The 24620-nt window shown below is 45.0% G+C and overlaps 1 protein-coding gene across 6 annotated transcripts in view; it reads right to left on the reverse strand.

The window, feature by feature from the left end:
- Nucleotides 1-24620, reverse strand: part of Slc38a9 (solute carrier family 38 member 9) — an 83297-nt gene that overhangs the window by 13691 nt on the left and 44986 nt on the right. For all 6 annotated transcript variants that reach the window (XM_085830816.1, XM_021180274.3, XM_029468391.2 and 3 more), the window contains 2 exons: nt 22804-22911; nt 6016-6122 (listed from right to left, as the gene is read on the reverse strand). In XM_085830816.1, the coding sequence (XP_085686942.1) occupies nt 6016-6122; nt 22804-22911 (215 nt within the window). The remainder of the gene's footprint in view (nt 1-6015; nt 6123-22803; nt 22912-24620) is intronic.

Below are 24620 nucleotides of genomic sequence, written 5' to 3' on the forward strand. Positions count from 1 at the left end.
GACATTAAAAAAAGAGCTAAGCTTAACAGTTCTTTAATCAACTTCTTTTCTCCAAATAGATGCATACCGTTGGACTGTAAAACCCTGGAGACGAGACTGTCTTTTTTATATTATACTTCCAGTGCCCGGGACAAGGCTGGACATAGCAGGAACTTGTAGGAGAAAATGCAGGCGTGAGCTGGCAGCCGGCCTTCCTGGCACACTGAGCTTCTAAATGAGAAGCATAGCACGCTATGCCCCAGAAGTCAGAATACCGAATTCTGGAGCAGCCCGAGTAGTTGGTCGCTGGCCTGTGACTGAGTCCTCATTCTCTGTGTCTCCTTGAATGTGTGTCTTCCACACTGGTGGCATGAGTGTTCACTGGCCAGACTGAGGTCATGTGCTAAGTAGTGACTGTTAAGCCACGGTCTATTCTATTATGGACGTGGTTGTTCACATGCAATAAAGCAGGTGCTGTTCCTTGCAACTGTTTCCAGAGTGGTTCTTCTCCATGCCCTTTACCCACCCACGGGCACTGTGGTCTTGCTGGGGGATGTCCTGGTAACAATGGCATTATAGGTAACTCAGTATAGGTAAGAAGGTATCTACCAGCATGTCTGCTAAGCCCCTGCAGGCCATTTCATTTGATCCCCATAAAACCTTACCACACAGCTGCAGCCAGTTCCTTTACAGATGAGGTAAACTGAGCACAGAAGCCACGAGAACTTGCTCCTGGTTATACGGTGAGTAGTTTGGTAAAGCCAATATTCTAATCCCCAAACAAGGTCTTTCTGGTGCCAAACTGTGCACTTAGCTACAATGATGAAGAGTTTACTAGTCTCCAGGTATTTAAGCCATATTTAATAAATTAACAAGAGGTAAGAAGAAACAAAGAATATAACAGGAAAGCATCATTAGAGACACAAGGAAAACACCAATGCCTGTGAGGCCAGCCTTGCTTCATGTGCTCAGCACACACTGAGAGCAACTCACAAGTTGTGTGTCTGTTCTCATGAGGAAACACTGATGAGCAGAGACGATGCTAAGAGCTGAGGCTCAGCGTGATTGAGGAAGCACGCTGCCCATGAGCAGCATGCACGTATCGGGGGCTTGCTATTCTTTGAGACCCATTCCATCTCTGGACTAGCCTAAAATACAGATTCCTAAAAGCCCCTCGGATGGAAGAGGGGAGGGAGAGCTATCTTCTGGCAAACTAGTGTGTTGGGGGGAGGAGGCTCCAAGCAAACAGTATGTTTAAAAAGAGACAGAGGTGGTGATATTAGACTGTCCAGAGGCCTGCACAGTAAGGTGCTCCCCTCTGCTTCATAGGGAAGCAATGACTGGAAGACCAAGGAACTACAGACAGGTAGAATGTCAATTCCAAAAGAGGGGTAGATTCACAGTAAGATCAAAAGCAAACCTGGGAACACTTCTGCTTGTCAAACATTGTTTGTTCCATGTACTGTTCATAATGAAAATACTACCCTGTAAAGCACTTATTATGAAAAATGACAATCACACAGATCTACCCTGAACTTTAAGATTAAAAACTTCTAATGTGTAGCCAAGTATCTACAGACTCAGACAAGAAAAAAAGAACAGCAAATGAGATAGAAGGTATCTCAAATCACTTTAAAGGTCAAAGCGAGAAACAGCTACATAAACGCAAATAACCAGACTGAACAGACAGCTCCGCCTAAGGTCTGACTCAACGCCTATCCTACGGGAATCCATAGCCACAGAGACTATGCATTTTGATAACTTCTTTTTCAACCACCTAATGTTTTCCTGGTTAAGTGTGCTTTAAGAAATAGAAATGATATTCAGTTAAGAAACACATATAGAAAGTTACATTTAGTGACAAAAGTCAGCAAGGGAAGTTGAACTTGGAAATCCAGGCCACCGTGCTTGGGTAGCTGCTGAGGGCTCTACTGCTCTCCACCAGTGCCAGGGAGGAAGGGGTCAGGCCCAGCTGTGGGGACACTGGAGGGAATGGCCTGGCTTTCTACTTTCAAACACTTTCATGACTCTCATGATTTCTGACTTTAATCCCAAGGACATTTTGTATCACACTATTAACTGGACATTTTTTAGTCACATTATTTAGGGAAAGCTCTTGAAAAGTATAATCTTAAAGCTCTTAAAAGTATAATTAAGCAAGTCAATATAGTGTCCACTTAGCTTGATTAATGCCAATATAAAAGCCAATTTTGTTATAATCAAGACACTATATATTCACATACATTTAGAAGGCTATTGGCACATAGTACTTCATAAATGTTACTACTACTTTTTCTGAGTAGTAATTAACATTTTAAGAAGTACAAATGGTTTATACAAAAACAGTTAAACCAGGGCTCAGCAGGTAAAGGCTTTTATCACACACACCTCAGGACCTGAGGTCAGTGCCCAGGACCCACGTGACAGAAGAAGCAAACTGACCCCAAAAGCTGTTCTCTGATTTCTACATAGAACACTGTACACACAAAATAAGGTTGTTAAAAACCTAAACTAAACAAAACAAAAACCTTTTAGACTTTTAAAGTTAGACCACCACTTCATACTACAGTTTTAATTAAGACAGTAAAAAGGAAACACATCCATTTAAACACTGGCATTTAAGTCTTTTTTTAAAAAAATATTTTCTATCAGTGACAAAACCTGAAGACAGATTTTGTTAGTCACCTAATATACTATTTCACAGAGCCCTCTCTGACCAATTCAGCAGCTGAAAAAGCCATGCGTCCAGCACTCTAGTTTGTTCTGTGTATGCACTGCTATCTCTTAACCTCATGCCTCACACAGTGCCGAGCAGGTGCTCCACTGACCTCCACTGTAGCCACTAGCCTGGTAGACCTCTTTAGCCCTGAGGGCAGTGAACCAAGGCACCTGTGTCTCTCCAGTTCTCAGCTTCCCACGAAGAGGCATGGTACCCTCCCAGACAAACAGGTTCAACCTTCTAGAAAAGCAATTCCACTTGAGACTTTTGGGAGCAAGAGTTAAGCCCTGACAGGCTGCATCTGGCAGTGCAGCAGTTCTGTGCAGCCAGAAGCTATGAATACCTGTGACAGTGACAGGAATTATGATGGTTGTGTAATCTTTGACAATTTTTGCTGGAACATTAAATTTTTTAGTATTTGCTACAAATGGAGAAGGAAATGAAAGAAATATTAGCATTGTAATTTAAAATATGCCAACAAAGGGCCTGGGGATGTAGCACTTTCCCACATGCACAAGGCCCTAGGTTCAATACCCAGCACTGCAATAAATGAACAAACAAATAAGTGAATTAATCCAAAGCACTGAACAATAGAATGTTCTGCTTTTTTAAAACCTCAGAGTAGTTTGATGTAAACTTCCTTCACCTGGCCTGGTCTTACGGAGCGCGGGAGCTGCCACTAATCATGCTGTGCGCGTGTTACTGACCCAGTGCTTTGTGAACGGAGAGCAGTGAGCATTATTCTAGTCAAGGTCCAGAACTCATAGCTTGGGCTAACTAAAATCTGAACCCTAGTGAGGCCCATGTAACCTGACCCACAGTAATTAAATTTGTGCATGTAGGGAATCATGAAATGTGAGAATCGCCTGCACTTTAACTCCTTATAAATCCTAGCATTCAGGAGGCAGATCAGTGTGAGTTCCAAGCCAGCCTGCTCTATACAGTGAGTTCCAGGCCAGACAAGACTCACAATAAAAACTTGTCTAAAACAACAACAACACCCATAAAATACAAAACAAAAAAAAATGACTTTCCCAGTCAACTGCTTTTCGTGTTTTGAAACACTTGGTTTCCCATGGTTCAGGCTGGTCTTAGACTCGCTATGTAGTGGCAGATGACCCTGGACTCCTGATTTTCCTGTGTAGCACTTGGAAGTGGAGGAAGGTCAGGCTTTTGATTTCACAATTTTATTTTTAATGTAGGTATTTTTAGCTGTACATATCCCTTTAAATACAGCTTTAGGGACAATCTCATGGATTTTAGTATTCTGAATTTTCATTTTTCAGTAACCTTCAAGGTTTTAAAATTTTTTTTCTTGTGACTTTTTCTTTAACTTGCTGGTTATATAGGGAAATGTTGGTTAACTTTCATATATTTGTAAATCCCCAAATGTCTGTTATTAGTTTGTATTCTTACTTTGTTATGGCTAGAGAACAGACTGGGCGCAGCTTTCCTTTGTGTCTACTGACACTTGTTTCGTGACCTAGCATGGACCTTATCTTGGTAGGTGTTTCTGGGTATTTGAAAAGAATATACATTCTGCTACTGAGAAGACTTTTATAAATTCAATCTAGCCGGTTCATGGTATTTTTCATGCTTTCTACACTTGTAATCTTTTGTCTATTTGTTCTTCCAGCTATTCAGGAGGAGGGAAGACAACTCCAATCATAATTGTGTACTTGTCTACTTTCACTTTGTTGTTACTTCATTTATCTTAACTTTTTTTTTTCTTTCTCTCCCCCCCCCCCACCCCCCACCGGTCCACCGAGACAGGGTTTCTCTGTGTAGTCCTGGATGTCCTGGAACTCACTTTGTAGACCAGGCTAGACTTGAACTCAGAAATCTGCCTGCCTCTGCCTCTCAAGTGCTGGGACTAAAGGCGTGAACCACCACGCCCAGCTTTATCTTAACTTTTAATTACATATTATTAATGTACTGACTGTGTGTGTCTCTGTGTGTGTCTGTGTTTGTGAGTGTGTGTGTGTCTCTGTGTGTAGGTCAGAAGACAGCTTTCCAGGGTCACTCTTCTACTGCATGGCTCCCAAGGACTGAGCTCAGGCTGACAGGCTTTTTGTAAGTGCTTTTGCCTGCCCTGCTCTGCCCACTCCAATCACTGAATGAATATAGATTTAGTATTATTACATTTGATTTAATCTTTCTTTTCCCCTTTCTTTCTCTCTACCTCTTTCTTTCTCTCTCCTCCTCTCTCTCTCTTTCTCTCTTTCTCCTTTCCTTTCCTTTCCTTTCTTTTCCTCTCCCCCCTCTCTGTCTCTCTCTCTTTCTTTCTTCCAAGAGAATGTTGTATTTCAATGCATAGTTTCTGTATAACCTGATATTAAAGCAAAAAAAGTAGCAAACATAGCATTTCCTCTGCAATGCACGATGTCTCGCTTACAAACGTGGTCACAAGCAAGCTTATAAAAACTAGTAGACTTAACATGGAAAGTGAGAAAAGAAGGAACACAAATGGAGAACATTGTGATCTAACAGTATCAACCGGACAGTACTTCATTTGTAATATTACATTTTTCAGTAACTAAGAGTAAATATACTGTTAACTAACATTTTTTATAATATTAGTAAATGGCCAAACCTAAATCAAACATAGGATGAACTTCTTCCTATAGGGCATTTTCTCAAATGTAAATTTTATGTATATCACCATGGTACTTCCAATCCAATCAGCTCATAAGGACCACAGTATAATCATTCATCTTTGACTCCGGCATTATCATTTGTGCTGCTAAGTTACATAGACTTTCTACTTTCTTATATTCCAAGGCTATATTTTTATATTAAAAGTTTCTTAAGGATATTATATAATTAATTTTATTTTTAAAAAATTTGACAATTTTTTATTGCAGTGCTTGGAGCATTTACATTTAGTGTAGTTTTTCAATGTTTAAATGTATTAGCTTGCTATTTAGTTTCTTTTTCATACCGATTTTTTTGTTCTTTTCTTGTCTTTAGTATCTTCATTTTTTAATAATTATTATTGGAGTTTTTGACCTGTTCTCTGCTTTTGCAAACAAAGCTTTTTTTGGAGCATAGATATTACCCATGTGTTTATTTATTGCCTGTGGCTGTTTTCACACTACAAAAGCAGGATTGGGCAGCTGTAACAAGAACATAGCCTGCAAAGCCTAAAATACTTACCATCTAAATTTTTCATATGTTTGACCACTGATCTACAATTTAAACTTAAAAAATTAAGATGTAATATCATCTTAACTTTACTCAAAACATAAAGTGCTTCAAACACGCATTAAAGTCTATGCTTACGAAATACTGAGGCAGCTTCCGAGTTAGCCACTCACATTATTTTCTTGGTTCTTGTTGTTTTTCAAGAGTGTGATGATGCAATTGTGAATAAAGAAGGCCAGAGTAAGCACCCCCATCAGCTGTGGAAACTGAGCTCTTATCTCTAGGAGAAAAGACAAAAACAAAATGTTAAAATGCTGAGTCGGATCAGCCATATGCTACTGTTTATCAGGTCCCTCACGGTGAGCAGTCTGTGTGGTCAGAACACTTGGAAGGGAAGGAGTGAGGGAGAGCGCGTTCTGCGGCTCTCTCTCCGTCACCGCTAGCCGAGACCCCACAAGGAGGTTTGCGTTCAGGGTTTGTCTATGAGTCCAAAATCTTTCTCTCTTCTAATACCTGAGGGTCTCAGAGAAGTCCCTCTAGAAATGGAATCATAGAGAGAGAAAAAGGCTACTCATGGCTCTTGGGTGACAAATCTAAAATGCATTTCTTAAAAATAAAGCTGGAGGGCTGGAGAGATGGCTCAGCGGTTAAGAGTGCCGATTGCTCTTCTGAAGGTCATGAGTTCAAATCCCAGCAACCACATGGTGGCTCACAACCATCCGTAATGAGATCTGATGCCCTCCTCTTGGGGTGTCTGAAGACAGCTACAGTGTGCTTACATATAATAAATAAATAAATATTTAAAAAAAATAAATAAAGCTGGATAAACTAAGCTATAGTTTTGCCGTGGGATGCAGTGAAGATTTAATGCCAGGACAAATGTCTAGGTGTCGAGCTTGTCAAGAATGATTCTGGTTTGTTTTTTTTAAATGCACATAAACAGCTGCAGATTTTTATACTCAAGGAAAGAAAGAAAAAAAAACATTAACACAATCACTGTGGTTTTTCCCTGGCTTCTAGGATTAATTTAAATTAACCACCTAATTTTCTATAATAAATAGTTATTTAAAATTAACATTCTGTGAGCACTATTCGGAGGCAGGTAATAAATATGCGAACAATTAGTTAATGTGGAGTCAGGCTACAATTTACTCGGTAATACTGGTAGGTCTAGGCACAACATGTGGCAGTCTAGAGAACAACCTGCCTCAGATTCAGCTTGGTGCCCAGAGCAGAAGTGTAGAAAGGGCCCCTGACTCTTCACTACACTGACTGGAAAGGAAGTGATTCAGTCTCTTACATCTCTGCTCTAAACACAAGCAGAAGGCAAGGCCAGCACACACAGGCTGCTCCCTTCTTTTTGCTTGATTTGCTTTACTGCCTCAGCCTCCTGAGGCCCACACTCAGCTTACTGGGATGAGTCATCATCATGGCTAAGTCTGTGTTCTGTCATATTTCCCGTCTGTCACCTTCCACCTGTATTTTTTATCCATGGATGCAATTCTTCCTTGGTTAGACTAAAAGATGTTTTTTAGTAATCTTTTTACACCACCTTTTAATGAACTGAGGTCACTTCTAGTTGACAACAGCAATACACACACACACACACACACACACACACGATTATAAAAGCACTATTTTTGTAAATGACATTTTGTAAATCATGTGCAGATAAAACTAACTTACTGATATGTTTAACAGAGAAATAACTAACAAACTCTTTAGCTGGAATCCAAAGTAAAGCAGCTAAGTAGAAAAGAAAAATCGCCAGTCATGGTGGTTCATGCCTGTAATCCTAGCATTGGGAGGCTGTGTCCGGGGCCAGTCTGGGCTAGTTAGTTAAATTCCAGATTTAGCCTGGGCTAGAGTGAGATCCTGTCTCAAAAGGCTACCTTGTACCATTAACATCGTTCTTACAGACATATAATAACAGGTTAGACGCTCTAAGAAAGCATACTAAACAATCCCATCCACATTAGCAAAACTGACATAAATTTGGCCTAGCAATGCTTTCCTCTCTATAAGCTAAATGTACATTCATGTACTTAGATGTGTTAGCGTTACCATAGATGTACAACACTCAGCATTACCATAGAAGTACAGCACTCAGCGTTACCATGGCTGTACAGCACTCAGTGTTACCATGTATGTACAACACTCAGCGTTACCATGTATGTACAGCACTCAGCGTTACCATGGATGTACAGCACTCAGAGTTACCATGGACGTACAGCACTCAGTGTTACCATGTATGAACAACACTCAGCGTTACCATGTATGTACAGCACTCAGCGTTACCATGGATGTACAGCACTCAGAGTTACCATGGACGTACAGCACTCAGTGTTACCATGTATGTACAACACTCAGCGTTACCATGTATGTACAGCACTCAGCGTTACCATGGATGTACAGCACTCAGAGTTACCATGGACGTACAGCACTCAGTGTTACCATGTATGTACAACACTCAGCGTTACCATGTATGTACAGCACTCAGCGTTACCATGGATGTACAGCACTCAGAGTTACCATGGACGTACAGCACTCAGTGTTACCATGTATGTACAACACTCAGCGTTACCATGTATGTACAGCACTCAGTGTTACCATGTATGTACAACACTCAGCGTTACCATGTATGTACAGCACTCAGTGTTACCATGTATGAACAACACTCAGCGTTACCATGTATGAACAACACTCAGCGTTACCATGGACGTACAGCACTCAGTGTTACCATGTATGAACAACACTCAGCGTTACCATGTATGTACAGCACTCAGCGTTACCATGGATGTACAGCACTCAGAGTTACCATGGACGTACAGCACTCAGTGTTACCATGTATGTACAACACTCAGCGTTACCATGTATGTACAGCACTCAGTGTTACCATGTATGTACAACACTCAGCGTTACCATGTATGTACAGCACTCAGTGTTACCATGTATGTACAACACTCAGCGTTACCATGGACGTACAGCACTCAGTGTTACCATGTATGTACAACACTCAGCGTTACCATGTATGTACAGCACTCAGTGTTACCATGTATGTACAACACTCAGCGTTACCATGTATGTACAGCACTCAGCGTTACCATGTATGTACAGCACTCAGTGTTACCCTGTAAGTACAGCACTCAGTGTTACCATGTAAGTACAGCACTCAGCGTTACCCTGTAAGTACAGCACTCAGTGTCACCCTGTAAGTACAGCACTCCGATTTCCCTTTAGTGACACCCTAAGCAAGGAGATTGCTAGCTGATAGTTTCTGGCTGCAGCCCTGGCTGTCTGCTGCCTGTTCCTGCCCCAGACATCCTTCCACTGGACAGCTACTAGTCAGCTCTGATGTGCATTAGGGTTCAGGCACATTTATGGAACCCGAGACTACTCTAGAGACAATATTTGCATTGAGGGTCATGGCGGGTTGGCCAGGACGTTCTGAATTCACTGCTTCCGTTCTTTCTCTTCTTTCCTACACATCTCGACCATGCGTAGTCTTGCTCCCAACACTTTCATCTTTCACAAGTGCTGCCCCAATACATTTCTTGCTCTTCTAAGCCCGTTTTGGCACCTGCTTACAGAACCTAAACTGACCCAGTCAGTACTGAAAGTAGTCTAAGAAACTGGGCAGTGAGAAGGGATCTGAGGACTGGCTCCCCCTCCCATATTCATCTGTGCTGTGGTTTATGCTAGAGCCTAAGGTTCTTTATGGTTTTGTGATAGGATCTTATGCAGCCCAGGCTGCCCTAAACCCACTATGTACTTGAGAATGACTTTGAACTGCACGGTCCTCCTAGATCTACCTCTCTGGGCCATACACAGTTTTAGGAGGTGCTGAGGACCAAACCCAAGGGCTCTTGCACACCAGGCAAGCACTGGGTGAATGGTGCTAGCCCAGCCCCAAAGGTTCTGACAGTGTTCTACTGTGAGTGAGAGTGACTAACGGAGGGAACGCGCCCCTGACCTCACCCTTTTTGGGGAGTATCCCATCATGATAGCTTCACTATAAATTCTGTTTTTAAGCAGAGAACTATAGGACCATTCTTCCTTCTCTCTGATGCTCTTCTGAGGACATAAAAGCCTATCTTGCAAGTGTGGGAGGAGGGGGAGGAGAAGGTCATGACTGGCCTTTAGAGTTATATTTAGCTTAAAAGAGAAGGCTGTTCACTCTGGTCCATCCCTTTTAGGACTTCCTACCATTTTCTCAACAAGTATTCTTTTACTTGAGCCATTCAGATTCTCATGATTTCCTAAATGAGTCATGTTACTTCAGATCTTAACTGGGCATGGCATGGCATGGCCCTGAGAATTCTCCAATTTCTCATTTAGAGATCTCCTTTTAGCCATTAATAGATCCCTCAGAGATCCCTTCCCTGCCTCCTCTTGTATGTGCAATCCTTATGTACTCCGGGATCCCTTGGGTATTTCTTTTGTTACCATGGTTACAGCATCAAATGCCCCACTGCTCAACTGGTATCTCTTGGAGGACGGTGGGTCATGTTTTCTGTAGCACTGGCATGTAGCAGGAACACTATTTTTAAAACTGAAGGACTCCCAGCCATGGACACGATCAAAATTCTATTTAAAACTATTTTAGAGTTGAGATCTTCTAATTTTACTTTGACAGGTCTCAGAGAACTCAGTCAGTCTGTGCTGCCCTGTGAAACTGGTCCTTTCCAAACTGAGGCTTTTGCAATTTTGTGTTGGTTGTGTGCAAACCAACACAAATACTTTTTGAATAACATTTTTAAAACTTGAGATTTTTTCATTGCTATTAAAATATAATTCCTATGTTTTATCCATGCAAAGTGTAAACATGAGTGGTTTTTAGTATATTCAGGATTGTGTGACCACAACCACATTACTTTGTTCCTTTCTAATGCTGAATAATATTCCACTGTACGGATACATCATGCTTTATATACCGGTCGGGGCAGACATTGAGTTGCTTTCACTTTTACGATTACAAATAATGCAGTCATGAACACACGCGCGCGCGCACACACACACATGGAAATGCGCCAAGTACGAATTTTCACAGAATATAACATTCACGCTAGGATTATTACCTCACAACTAAAGAAGACAGATTCACAACAAGTTTAAGGGCTTCCTAAACCTCTAGTCATTCTCAAACCATTTAATTTCTCTTTTGAAAACGTGTGTCAGAAGAGGATGCAGGTTCGTGCTGGGATGGAGCTATGGTGCTTGCCTGGCGTATGCAAGGCCCTAAGACTTATTCCAAACAGTGGGGACAGGGAGAAGATAATTTCAATAAATCCATCCGACGAAGTACTAATAGCCAGGATAAGGAAATATAAGTTAAGGCATGAAAAACAGAAGACACTCAGAGAAGTACTTCACCATGTCTAGTGACATGAATAAGTGCTACCTTGCTGGGCAAGATGACCCAATGCCTGTAAACCCAGCACTCAGGAAGCCGAGGCAAGAGGATGAGTGCTGGTGAGGGCGTGGAGCAGCTACAGTGCATAAACAAGATCAGCAGAACGGACCGGGCACAGCCACTGTGCAAAGCCGCTGGGCAGCGTCTCTCAAGCAGGACAGCATATTCTCTGACCTAGGTTTATACCCATGAGAAGGCAGCCACACGCTCCTCAAGCTGTATGGGAATGAAGAGTACTGCAGATTGAAACTAGTATTAAAAATTAGAGACTACGCAGATCTTCGATAATGGCAAAACCAGACTGTAGCAGATACACAAAGCAACGGCTTACGTACACTTACGCACACCACATGCACCAGTGGGGCCTGATCTCACATGAAGAGCCAGACCCCAAACAACACAGGGGTGGGCAGGGGGTAACTGGTGTCTAAAGTCTCTCTGAAGTCTATGAGGACTGGGTTGGTTTTTTTTTTTTTTTTCTATTTTGTTTTGCTTTTTAAGATAGGTCTTACTATGTAGCCCAGACTAACCTCTAATTTGTGATAATCCCTCTGGCTCAGCCATCTGGGTGCTAGGGGTACAGGTCTGAGCCACACTATATCTAGCTCAGAAATGTCATCTTAAGTGCAGTTTTAAGTGTACGAATTGTGTAGTGTTAGCCTGGCATCGTGGCGTATACCTATGATCTTAGCACCATGGAGAAAGAGGCAAGAACAGGATTTGAAGGCTATCCTCAGGTACACAGTACATTAGGCCAGCCTAAGCTACATAAAACCCTGTCTGCTCCCTTCCCCCCAGGATGAGGGGGAAACACAACCAAACACAAATAGCTAAAGGTCAGACACCATTGGGGGGGGCATGGTTTAGTCACTAAAGCACATGCCAAGAATGATGGAGGACTGGATCCGCCCTCAGCAGCACACAAACCACATGTGGTGGTTGGGGCTAATAGTCAACACGGATCAGAGGGGCTAAGTAATCAGGGTCTTAATTTGGATTTGAAAAATCAAGTATTATTTTTATGATTATGATGGAATTCATAGTAAGCTGTGCATTGAGCTGTTTTTCTGGAGAAAATAAATAACTTTCTTCTTTTTTCAGTCCCTTACTAAATACTAGTAATGCTAGTTAATACTAGTTAATACTAGTTTTCCCTCGAATTTTACTCAGGCATTGTGAGCTCTCCCCTCTCAATCTATAGAAAACATCAAGCATGCTTTGTACCCCACCGTGGGCATCTGCCTACGTCTTGCAGTTTGCTCTGGCTTCCTGTGCAGCCTGTCCCTAGTTCTTCCTTCACTATGTCTCTTATATTTTAATGTAACTTAGGAGGAAGGCAAATAAACGCATTTACTTAGTCAATAATTCTTTCTTTACAGCTTGTTGTTTTATTTGTGTGTATGAGTGTGTGTGTGCGTGTATGTGTATGTGTGTATGTGTATGTGTGTACGTGTATGTGTGTGTGTGTGTATGTGTGTGTGTATGAGTGTGTGTGAGTGTGTATGAGTGTGTGTATGTGTGTGTGTGTGAGTGTGTATGAGTGTGTGTATGAGTATGTGTGTGAGAGTGTGTGTGTATATATGAGTATGTATGAGTGTGTATGAGTGTGTATGAGTGTGTGTATGAGTGTGTGTGTGTGTGTGTGTGAGTGTGGCAGTCAGACGACAACTTGAGGGAGCTGGTTCTCTCTTCGGCGTGTGTGGATCTCGGGGATTGAACTCAGGGCGTCAGGTTTGGCAGCAGGTGCCTTTACCTGTTGAGTCAGCTCACTGACCTTCAACACTTATCTCTTATTAGCACCATGTGTGCCAGGAAATCTATAGGATTTGGGAATACCACAGTGTACTGGCTATTTTTATGTCAACTTGACACAGCTGGAGTTATCACAGAGAAAGGAGCTTCAGTTGAGGAAATGCCTCCATGAGATCCAACTGTAAGGCATTTTCTCAATTAGTGATCAAGGGGGAAAGGCCCCTTGTGGGTGGGACCATCCCTGGGCTGGTAGTCTTGGGTTCTATAAGAGAGTAGGCTGAGCAAGTCAGGGGAGGCAAGCCAGTGAAGAACATCCCTCCATGGCTTCTGCATCAGCTCCTGCTTTCTGACCTGCTTGAGTTCCAGTCCTGACTTCCTTTGGTGATGAACAGCAGTATGGAAGTGTAAGGCGAATAAACCCTTTCCTCCCCAACTTGCTTCTTGGTCATGATGTTTGTGCAGGAATAGGAACCCTGACTAAGACATACAGTAATACAGTAGTTTAAAAACAAAACAAAACAAGAATACTACTCCTTTTCTCAGAGTGTAATATTCCAGTTAAAGGAGACAGATATGTAAATAGAAAATAAATTTTCAATATCAGAATTCAAGAACCCAAAACATTGAGCAACATTTCTGTCTAAGTTCCTTTTACGGCAACTTTTGCTACTTGGTAACACTCAGGAACAAAATGGACTGGAGTAAGCTGGGCCCCCCAAGATCCTGACTCACTAAAATCAGGCATATTAACAGATACCACAGGTACCTGCACACAAGACTGAGTGCTGGGAAGAGCTTCAAAGAGAATTCTCAAGGAGACTGAGGGTGGATAGGTAGTTGGAGATCTGAGAAGACAGGGTGTTCATATGCTGGGAACAGCAAATGCCAACATTCTCAGATAGGAATGTGCAACATACAACAGCAAGACAGCCAGTGCAATGTGGTGTGAGTCAGAGGGAAAGCGGTAGGCAAGTCAAGGACAAGAGTAGTCAGACCAGACTGGCTCTAAGGACTATGACAGACCTGGTGCCATTCTGAATGACACGTGAAATCATTACAGATTCCTGTGGGTTCTGGTTTGTGTTTTGTTGTTCTTGTATTAAGATGGGGCTTATTATGTCATTCAGGCTGGCCTTAAACTCCAGAGCCTTTAAGGTATGCATGACCAAACTGGCTTGGGTTGATTTACAAGGGTTACTCTAACTGCTGGGTGTACAATAGTTTTCAGTGGAGAAGACAGACCATTAGTTAGGAGGACACTACTGTAATCCAGGCATGAGATTAATAGCTTGACATAGTTCTTTTGGGTTGAGATGCTCAGAAGTCAGATGATCAGCTGTTTTTTAAAGAATAAAACAGACGCACTTTGCAGATGGATTGAGTGTAGATGGAGAACAGTCAAAGACTATGGAGTGTTTGACCAATTGGAAAACAAAGCTGGAAGAGTCTGAGAGAAGAGCGAGTCACACAGGTTGCCTGACAGGGATGGACACTTAAACACCTAAGTATTTGGTCTTCGTCAATTTGAGCTTGACATGGCCACAGACAAGGACGTAGACAGAGACAGAGAAGGTGTGAGTTGGGCCCGTGAGAATGGCCTTCTTGGAGGATCTGGGCTGGAGATGTAAAATTGGGACTGGTTACCACACAGACAGCACATAAAGCCAGTTGACTATGTGACGTTACTTAGGGGATAAAAGTCTGAATGGCGAAGAAAGTAGAATAAGTGCTTAAGTTTTTCCCCAACTACTACCCAAGAGCAAAGCTGATGACGGACTTACTAAAGCATCGAGGTTTAGAAATAAGAATACAGAGCAAGCCAGATGCTCATCGGGGAAAGGCACTTGCTGCTAAGACTGACAACCCGAGTTCCACACGCAGTGCACTGGCTTCTTTTATGTCATCAGAGAGGAAGGAACCTCAGTCGAGAAAACGCCTCCATAAGATCCAGCTGTAAGGCATTTTCTTAATTAGTGACTACTGGGGAGGGCCCAGACCTTTGTGGGTGGTGCCCTCCCTGGGAGGGCGGTCCTGGGTTCTGTAAGAAAGCAGGCAGAGTAAGTCATGAAGAGCAAGCCAGCAAGCAGCACCCTCCATAGCCTCTCTATCAGCTCCTGCCATGCTTGAGTTCCTGTCCTGACTTCCTCTGATGATGAACTGTGATGTGGAAGTGTAAGCAAAATAAACCCTTTCCTCCCCAAGTTGCTTTTTTGGTCCTGGTGTTTTGTTGCAGCAATAGAAACTCTGACTAGGACACTCAGTAACCCACAGGTTGAAGAAGAAAACCAGTGTCAAAAATTGTCCTGGGATGTCCACACACATCCTGTGGTATGTGCATAAATAAATGAGTGTCATGAATAATTGTAAAAGAAACAAGAATATTCAAAGTTCCATCAGAATTGCACAGTGTGACTTCTCATGAGGACAGTAGAGGCTTACCCTCTCCAGTGCTCTGGTATTTAGTTAGCCTTCCAGAAAACACTTAGAACACTTCATTTTTCAGACAGTCCCTAATAGTAATTTTAGGATCCTAGTTATGAAAACATGCCTTGTTTAATCTCTGTTGTTTCCCCTTTGTACTTTATAAAACTGGACAACGGAAAATGAATGACTCACTATGTACTCAGAAATTTCTTCTTTTCTGTTTCCCAGATGACTATTTTTCCTTTCCCTGGTTACACATTTTTAGAAACATATTTATCTTATGTTTAGTATAATTCTGTTGTGTAAGTATGTTCATGTGGGTACAGGCACCCACAGGTGTAACTGTGTCTGTGTGAGGATGTGGTGAGGGTACAGGCACCCACAGGTGTAACTGTGTCTGTGTGAGGATGTGGTGTGGGTACAGGCACCCACAGGTGTAACTGTCTGTGTGAGGATGTGGTGTGGGTACAGGCACCCACAGGTGTTACTGTGTCTGTATGAGGATGTGGTGTGGGTACAGGCACCCACAGGTGTAACTGTGTCTGTGTGAGGATGTGGTGTGGGTACAGGCACCCACAGGTGTAACTGTGTCTGTATGAGGATGTGGTGTGGGTACAGGTACCCACAGGTGTAACTGTGTCTGTGTGAGGATGTGGTGTGGGTACAGGCACCCACAGGTGTAACTGTGTCTGTGTAAGGATGTGGTGAGGGTACAGGTACCCACAGGTGTAACTGTGTCTGTGTGAGGATGTGGTGTGGGTACAGGCACCCACAGGTGTTACTGTGTCTGTGTGAGGATGTGGTGTGGGTACAGGCACCCACAGGTGTTACTGTGTCTGTGTGAGGATGTGGTGTGGGTACAGGCACCCACAGGTGTAACTGTGTCTGTGTGAGGATGTGGTGAGGGTACAGGCACCCACAGGTGTAACTGTGTCTGTGTGAGGATGTGGTGTGGGTACAGGCACCCACAGGTGTTACTGTGTCTGTGAGGATGTGGTGAGGGTACAGGCACCCACAGGTGTTACTGTGTCTGTGTGAGGATGTGGTGTGGGTACAGGTACCCACAGGTGTAACTGTGTCTGTGTGAGGATGTGGTGAGGGTACAGGTACCCACAGGTGTAACTGTGTCTGTGTGAGGATGTGGTGTGGGTACAGGCACCCACAGGTGTTACTGTGTCTGTGTGAGGATGTGGTGTGGGTACAGGCACCCACAGGTGTAACTGTGTCTGTGTGAGGATGTGGTGAGGGTACAGGCACCCACAGGTGTAACTGTGTCTGTGTGAGGATGTGGTGTGGGTACAGGCACCCACAGGTGTTACTGTGTCTGTGTGAGGATGTGGTGAGGGTACAGGCACCCACAGGTGTTACTGTGTCTGTGTGAGGATGTGGTGTGGGTACAGGTACCCACAGGTGTAACTGTGTCTGTGTGAGGATGTGGTGAGGGTACAGGTACCCACAGGTGTTACTGTGTCTGTGTGAGGATGTGGTGTGGGTACAGGCACCCACAGGTGTAACTGTGTCTGTGTGAGGATGTGGTGTGGGTACAGGCACCCACAGGTGTAACTGTGTCTGTGTGAGGATGTGGTGTGGGTACAGGCACCCACAGGTGTTACTGTGTCTGTGTGAGGATGTGGTGTGGGTACAGGCACCCACAGGTGTAACTGTGTCTGTGTGAGGATGTGGTGAGGGTACAGGTACCCACAGGTGTAACTGTGTCTGTGTGAGGATGTGGTGTGGGTACAGGCACCCACAGGTGTTACTGTGTCTGTGTGAGGATGTGGTGTGGGTACAGGCACCCACAGGTGTAACTGTGTCTGTGTGAGGATGTGGTGAGGGTACAGGCACCCACAGGTGTAACTGTGTCTGTGTGAGGATGTGGTGTGGGTACAGGCACCCACAGGTGTTACTGTGTCTGTGTGAGGATGTGGTGAGGGTACAGGCACCCACAGGTGTTACTGTGTCTGTGTGAGGATGTGGTGTGGGTACAGGTACCCACAGGTGTAACTGTGTCTGTGTGAGGATGTGGTGAGGGTACAGGTACCCACAGGTGTTACTGTGTCTGTGTGAGGATGTGGTGTGGGTACAGGCACCCACAGGTGTAACTGTGTCTGTGTGAGGATGTGGTGTGGGTACAGGCACCCACAGGTGTAACTGTGTCTGTGTGAGGATGTGGTGTGGGTACAGGCACCCACAGGTGTTACTGTGTCTGTGTGAGGATGTGGTGTGGGTACAGGCACCCACAGGTGTAACTGTGTCTGTGTGAGGATGTGGTGAGGGTACAGGCACCCACAGGTGTAACTGTGTCTGTGTGAGGATGTGGTGTGGGTACAGGCACCCACAGGTGTTACTGTGTCTGTGTGAGGATGTGGTGAGGGTACAGGCACCCACAGGTGTTACTGTGTCTGTGTGAGGATGTGGTGTGGGTACAGGTACCCACAGGTGTAACTGTGTCTGTGTGAGGATGTGGTGAGGGTACAGGTACCCACAGGTGTTACTGTGTCTGTGTGAGGATGTGGTGTGGGTACAGGCACCCACAGGTGTTACTGTGTCTGTGTGAGGATGTGGTGTGGGTACAGGCACCCACAGGTGTTACTGTGTCTGTGTGAGGATGTGGTGTGGGTACAGGTACCCACAGGTGTAACTGTGTCTGTGTGAGGATGTGGTGAGGGTACAGGCACCCACAGGTGTAACTGTGTCTGTGTGAGGATGTGGTGTGGGTACAGGTACCCACAGGTGTAACTGTGTCTGTGTGAGGATGTGGTGTGGGTACAGGCACCCACAGGTGTAACTGTGTCTGTGTGAGGATGTGGTGTGGGTACAGGCACCCACAGGTGTAACTGTGTCTGTGTGAGGATGTGGTGAGGGTACAGGTACCCACAGGTGTTACTGTGTCTGTGTGAGGATGTGGTGTGGGTACAGGTACCCACAGGTGTAACTGTGTCTGTGTGAGGATGTGGTGAGGGTACAGGCACCCACTGGTGTAACTGTGTCTGTGTGAGGATGTGGTGTGGGTACAGGCACCCACAGGTGTTACTGTGTCTGTGTGAGGATGTGGTGTGGGTACAGGCACCCACAGGTGTAACTGTGTCTGTGTGAGGATGTGGTGAGGGTACAGGCACCCACAGGTGTAACTGTGTCTGTGTGAGGATGTGGTGTGGGTACAGGCACCCACAGGTGTTACTGTGTCTGTGTGAGGATGTGGTGAGGGTACAGGCACCCACAGGTGTTACTGTGTCTGTGTGAGGATGTGGTGTGGGTACAGGTACCCACAGGTGTAACTGTGTCTGTGTGAGGATGTGGTGAGGGTACAGGCACCCACAGGTGTTACTGTGTCTGTGTGAGGATGTGGTGTGGGTACAGGTACCCACAGGTGTAACTGTGTCTGTGTGAGGATGTGGTGAGGGTACAGGTACCCACAGGTGTTACTGTGTCTGTGTGAGGATGTGGTGTGGGTACAGGCACCCACAGGTGTAACTGTGTCTGTGTGAGGATGTGGTGTGGGTACAGGCACCCACAGGTGTAACTGTGTCTGTGTGAGGATGTGGTGTGGGTACAGGCACCTACAGGTGTTACTGTGTCTGTGTGAGGATGTGGTGTGGGTACAGGCACCCACAGGTGTAACTGTGTCTGTGTGAGGATGTGGTGAGGGTACAGGTACCCACAGGTGTAACTGTGTCTGTGTGAGGATGTGGTGTGGGTACAGGCACCCACAGGTGTTACTGTGTCTGTGTGAGGATGTGGTGAGGGTACAGGCACCCACAGGTGTTACTGTGTCTGTGTGAGGATGTGGTGTGGGTACAGGTACCCACAGGTGTAACTGTGTCTGTGTGAGGATGTGGTGAGGGTACAGGTACCCACAGGTGTTACTGTGTCTGTGTGAGGATGTGGTGTGGGTACAGGCACCCACAGGTGTTACTGTGTCTGTGTGAGGATGTGGTGAGGGTACAGGTACCCACAGGTGTTACTGTGTCTGTGTGAGGATGTGGTGTGGGTACAGGCACCCACAGGTGTAACTGTGTCTGTGTGAGGATGTGGTGTGGGTACAGGCACCCACAGGTGTAACTGTGTCTGTGTGAGGATGTGGTGTGGGTACAGGCACCCACAGGTGTTACTGTGTCTGTGTGAGGATGTGGTGTGGGTACAGGCACCCACAGGTGTAACTGTGTCTGTGTGAGGATGTGGTGAGGGTACAGGCACCCACAGGTGTAACTGTGTCTGTGTGAGGATGTGGTGTGGGTACAGGCACCCACAGGTGTTACTGTGTCTGTGTGAGGATGTGGTGAGGGTACAGGCACCCACAGGTGTTACTGTGTCTGTGTGAGGATGTGGTGTGGGTACAGGTACCCACAGGTGTAACTGTGTCTGTGTGAGGATGTGGTGAGGGTACAGGTACCCACAGGTGTTACTGTGTCTGTGTGAGGATGTGGTGTGGGTACAGGCACCCACAGGTGTTACTGTGTCTGTGTGAGGATGTGGTGAGGGTACAGGTACCCACAGGTGTTACTGTGTCTGTGTGAGGATGTGGTGTGGGTACAGGCACCCACAGGTGTAACTGTGTCTGTGTGAGGATGTGGTGTGGGTACAGGCACCCACAGGTGTAACTGTGTCTGTGTGAGGATGTGGTGTGGGTACAGGCACCCACAGGTGTTACTGTGTCTGTGTGAGGATGTGGTGTGGGTACAGGCACCCACAGGTGTAACTGTGTCTGTGTGAGGATGTGGTGAGGGTACAGGCACCCACAGGTGTAACTGTGTCTGTGTGAGGATGTGGTGTGGGTACAGGCACCCACAGGTGTTACTGTGTCTGTGTGAGGATGTGGTGAGGGTACAGGCACCCACAGGTGTTACTGTGTCTGTGTGAGGATGTGGTGTGGGTACAGGTACCCACAGGTGTAACTGTGTCTGTGTGAGGATGTGGTGAGGGTACAGGTACCCACAGGTGTTACTGTGTCTGTGTGAGGATGTGGTGTGGGTACAGGCACCCACAGGTGTTACTGTGTCTGTGTGAGGATGTGGTGTGGGTACAGGCACCCACAGGTGTTACTGTGTCTGTGTGAGGATGTGGTGTGGGTACAGGTACCCACAGGTGTAACTGTGTCTGTGTGAGGATGTGGTGAGGGTACAGGCACCCACAGGTGTAACTGTGTCTGTGTGAGGATGTGGTGTGGGTACAGGCACCCACAGGTGTTACTGTGTCTGTGTGAGGATGTGGTGTGGGTACAGGCACCCACAGGTGTAACTGTGTCTGTGTGAGGATGTGGTGAGGGTACAGGCACCCACAGGTGTAACTGTGTCTGTGTGAGGATGTGGTGTGGGTACAGGCACCCACAGGTGTTACTGTGTCTGTGTGAGGATGTGGTGAGGGTACAGGCACCCACAGGTGTTACTGTGTCTGTGTGAGGATGTGGTGTGGGTACAGGCACCCACTGGTGTAACTGTGTCTGTGTGAGGATGTGGTGTGGGTACAGGCACCCACAGGTGTAACTGTGTCTGTGTGAGGATGTGGTGTGGGTACAGGCACCCACAGGTGTTACTGTGTCTGTGTGAGGATGTGGTGTGGGTACAGGTACCCACAGGTGTAACTGTGTCTGTGTGAGGATGTGGTGTGGGTACAGGCACCCACAGGTGTAACTGTGTCTGTGTGAGGATGTGGTGTGGGTACAGGCACCCACAGGTGTAACTGTGTCTGTGTGAGGATGTGGTGTGGGTACAGGCACCCACAGGTGTAACTGTGTCTGTGTGAGGATGTGGTGTACACTGGTTCCTTGAAGTTGGAGTTACACCTGGTGGTTGCAGGTTCTGGAAGCCAAGTGTGAATCCTTTACCAGAACAGCAAATACTCCTAGTTGCTATATCTTGTCTCTAGTTCCACTAACTATTTTTAGTGTACTATCACTAGTAGAAACTTCCCTCACTATTGCTTAATAAATAACAATAGATAGAATATGAAAAAGCAATATCCTAGACTATTTCTGTCGATCAGTGGAAGAATTCAATACTGCCGTTGTCAGTGGGCTTTTCTTTTTTCTTTTCTTTTCTTTTTGTCTTTTTGTGACGGGGTCTCTCAATTATGTAGCTTTGGCTGTCCTGGAACTCACAGAGATCCAGCTGCCTCCTCCTCCCCAATGCTGGGATTAAAGGTGTGTGCCACCACACCATCTGGAAAGAAGTATGCCCTTTCAAGGCTCAATATGTTGGAAAATCAAAGAGAATAAAGTCAAATGTGCTGAGAACAAGTAGCCATAGTAACATAATCAACAGTTTCCAATAACCTCCTACTCAATGCAGCTTGAAAACCTACAAAAGTTATAATAAATAAACAAACAAACAAACAACAATGACAAAGAGAGAGACAGCTCCAAGCACAAACTTCACAAGCACAGCCCGCTTCTGAGTAGCGACGGGGATTGCAGGCTGCTAGCGTTGATGGCGGAACGCAGACCAGTCTCTAAACCAGAATCAGTGCCATTCGCTCATGATCACTGTGCAAGATGTGTGTGAGACAGTCATTTTCCTTTCTTAATCGTTTTTCTCATTTAGTGGCCACTCATTCATTTATTCATTGTTTTATTGGTGCTTTTTTCTTTAAGTGTCGTACATCTTTTACATTTGGGTGAACTAAATTGTCATATCATAATCGGGAAGAGAAATGGGACAGGTATAAAATCCATTTAATAATTGTAATCTTAACCTGAAAAACATAAAATTACTAACAGAAAAACCTATAAGGAGAATGAGTTTTCTTCCTCTCACTTGCTCTCTCCCTCCCTCGCCCCTCCTTCCCTTTCTTTCCTTCTTTCTTTCTGTAGACAGGGTCTCACGATGCATACTATGTAGCCCTGGCTGGTCTGGAAATCACAATAAGGCCAGCTGGTCTCAAAGTTGCAGCGATCCTGCTTGCCTCTGCCTTGTGCGTACTGGGATTAAAGGCGTGTGCCGTCAGGCCCAGCCATGAACAATGATTTTTATGAGCAAATTATCGACATGCATCACGATGTTCTAAGTCTCTGACACTCAAAGCATGCGTTCCCTAGAAAGGTCTTGAGAATAAACTTTAGTTTTTTTTAAGGGTACTATAAATTAAATAGACTTCAAGTGTCTAGTTGAAAATAAAACCTTGGTTATCCTTAGCTGTCTGAAATACCAACTGTTGTCCTGTATTGTTTATTTATTTTTGCTTTTCTAAGGCACATCTCACTCCATGACCCAGGCTGGCCTAGAACTCTGTCTCTGCCTCCCAAGTGCTGATATCAGCAGTGAGAGCTAGCACATTATCCTGCTATTGCCTGTTTCAGACTTACAGTCCATAGCAGTCACCTTAAAGAACACGTTGTCATTATGTAGTGATTGAGTTCTTATTTTGACAAACTCACCTGGTACAAAAAATTCTGTTGGCGCAAACCAGTGAAATTCCAGATGGAATCCTAAGCGAACAGCCTTCAGGGTAACAACGAAAATCAAATAGAGGACAGACACCGTTCCTGTAAGGACAAACGGGCAAACCTAGAAACCATGCCTCATCTTTGCATATCTTACAGACTACTTGAAAAACCTGGATTGCAGAAACTATCTTCATTGATTTTTTAAAAAACCCCAGCTAGGTTCTAGAGAGTTTAGCCGCGTGGGCTGTCAGAGAATGAAACAATCGGGTAGGAAATAAACATAAGGACCCAAGACTAGGGAGACCACGAGTCACCCACTGAGTGGGAACTGCTCCGTCCGATTAGGAACCCAGTGGAAGCAACGAACCAAGGCCACCACACAATTGTCAGCTAGACAAGAAAAACGAAAACCAAACCGAACCGTGAAACCAACTTCTTTTGTTTTTAGTGTTGGGAGATACCTAACACACCTGGAAAGTTTGCCAAGTTAATTTGAAATGACAAGAAAGTCAAAAGAAGAAAAAGAAAAGAAAGATAGCAAGCATTTTCTCAGGGCAAATGCATGAGCTAGCAGCTACATATGGCTCTGCCATACAGAAGTTTTAGTAGTGTAGCAATTAGAGAATTCTTATCTTTTAATTAAAAAAATAAATGTTTTTCAAAGCATTGGGAATCAAACTCAGAGCCTTTTTGGTATCCACCAGGGAAGTGCTCACCCGCTGGCTGAGCTACAGCTCCAACTCCAGGTTATTCCTCCTGAGAAAGTAGATGCAGTCATCACGGAGGACAACCGAGCTGTTTCTGAATGCCCTGGGAGGCTGCTGCTGCTCTGTGGAAGTGGCAGTTTTAGGAGGAAGGGGAAACGGCATGGAGGACAACAGCAGACTGTCCTTAAGAAGTCTGCATGGAAGCCTGAGCCTGCTGGTGTCTCACTGTGCAAACTCTAAGTTCATGCGCTTGTGAAAGACTTGTTCCACTGGGAAGACAGAAGCGAGTCAGGGAACCACAGCAAGCCTCTAAGCTGAGAGATCAGCTGGTTCGGAAAGATGAAGACAGGAGGCTGAGCTTATGGAGCAGCTCCTTCTTGTGCTCATGCTGGCTTCCATGCTGCTCTGAGGGAGACAGTCAGAGCCTATCTTTACACTTTTGCTCTGTCAACTTAAGTAGAGTTAAACTATTCCTTTGGGGATTTCAGTAGAGCAGGACACACACACAGAGATCCATTCCTTTAAGGAGGCAACTGCACTATGAAGGCAAAACTGAGGAAGAGCAGAGAGCAGGTTGAACCCAAGAGGCCGAGCTAGGGCTGAGCAGTAGAGCGCGTTGCCCGGCAGGCACAAGGCCCTGCTGCCTTTCTGTTTGCTTTTAAAGCACTGGGTTTGATCCCAAAGACCACATGGATGGATGGATGGATGGATGGATGGATGGATGGATGAGTGAGGAAAAACAGCTCCAGAATGATCTTCTCCATTTAAAGTTAGATGGTAATTCTCTGCAATGCCTGTCTGCCCGCCCCCTTGGTTCTCTCTGTAGCCAAGGATGGCCTTGAACTCCTGCTCCTGTGCCCCATCTCCTTGGCACTGGGATTAGTGGTGTGTGTCAACACACCTGGCAGTGCAATACTCTTAAATGGGAGCTTTTGATATCTCCTCAGACTTTAGTCTATCTCCTCTAGCTGCATTCTCACAGGAAGTAAGAGTTGTTCTAGACGGTTAGATGGGAAACCTAGTAATTCCTATCAGGAAAACCAAACCAAAAACCAAAACATAACAAAACAAAGCAAAAAGAACCTGAAATGGTTGTGTCCA

This window comes from Mus caroli, unplaced genomic scaffold (assembly GCF_978045245.1).
Source record: "Mus caroli unplaced genomic scaffold, Mus_caroli_1 scaffold_15, whole genome shotgun sequence".
NCBI classification, from domain to species: Eukaryota; Metazoa; Chordata; class Mammalia; order Rodentia; family Muridae; genus Mus; species Mus caroli.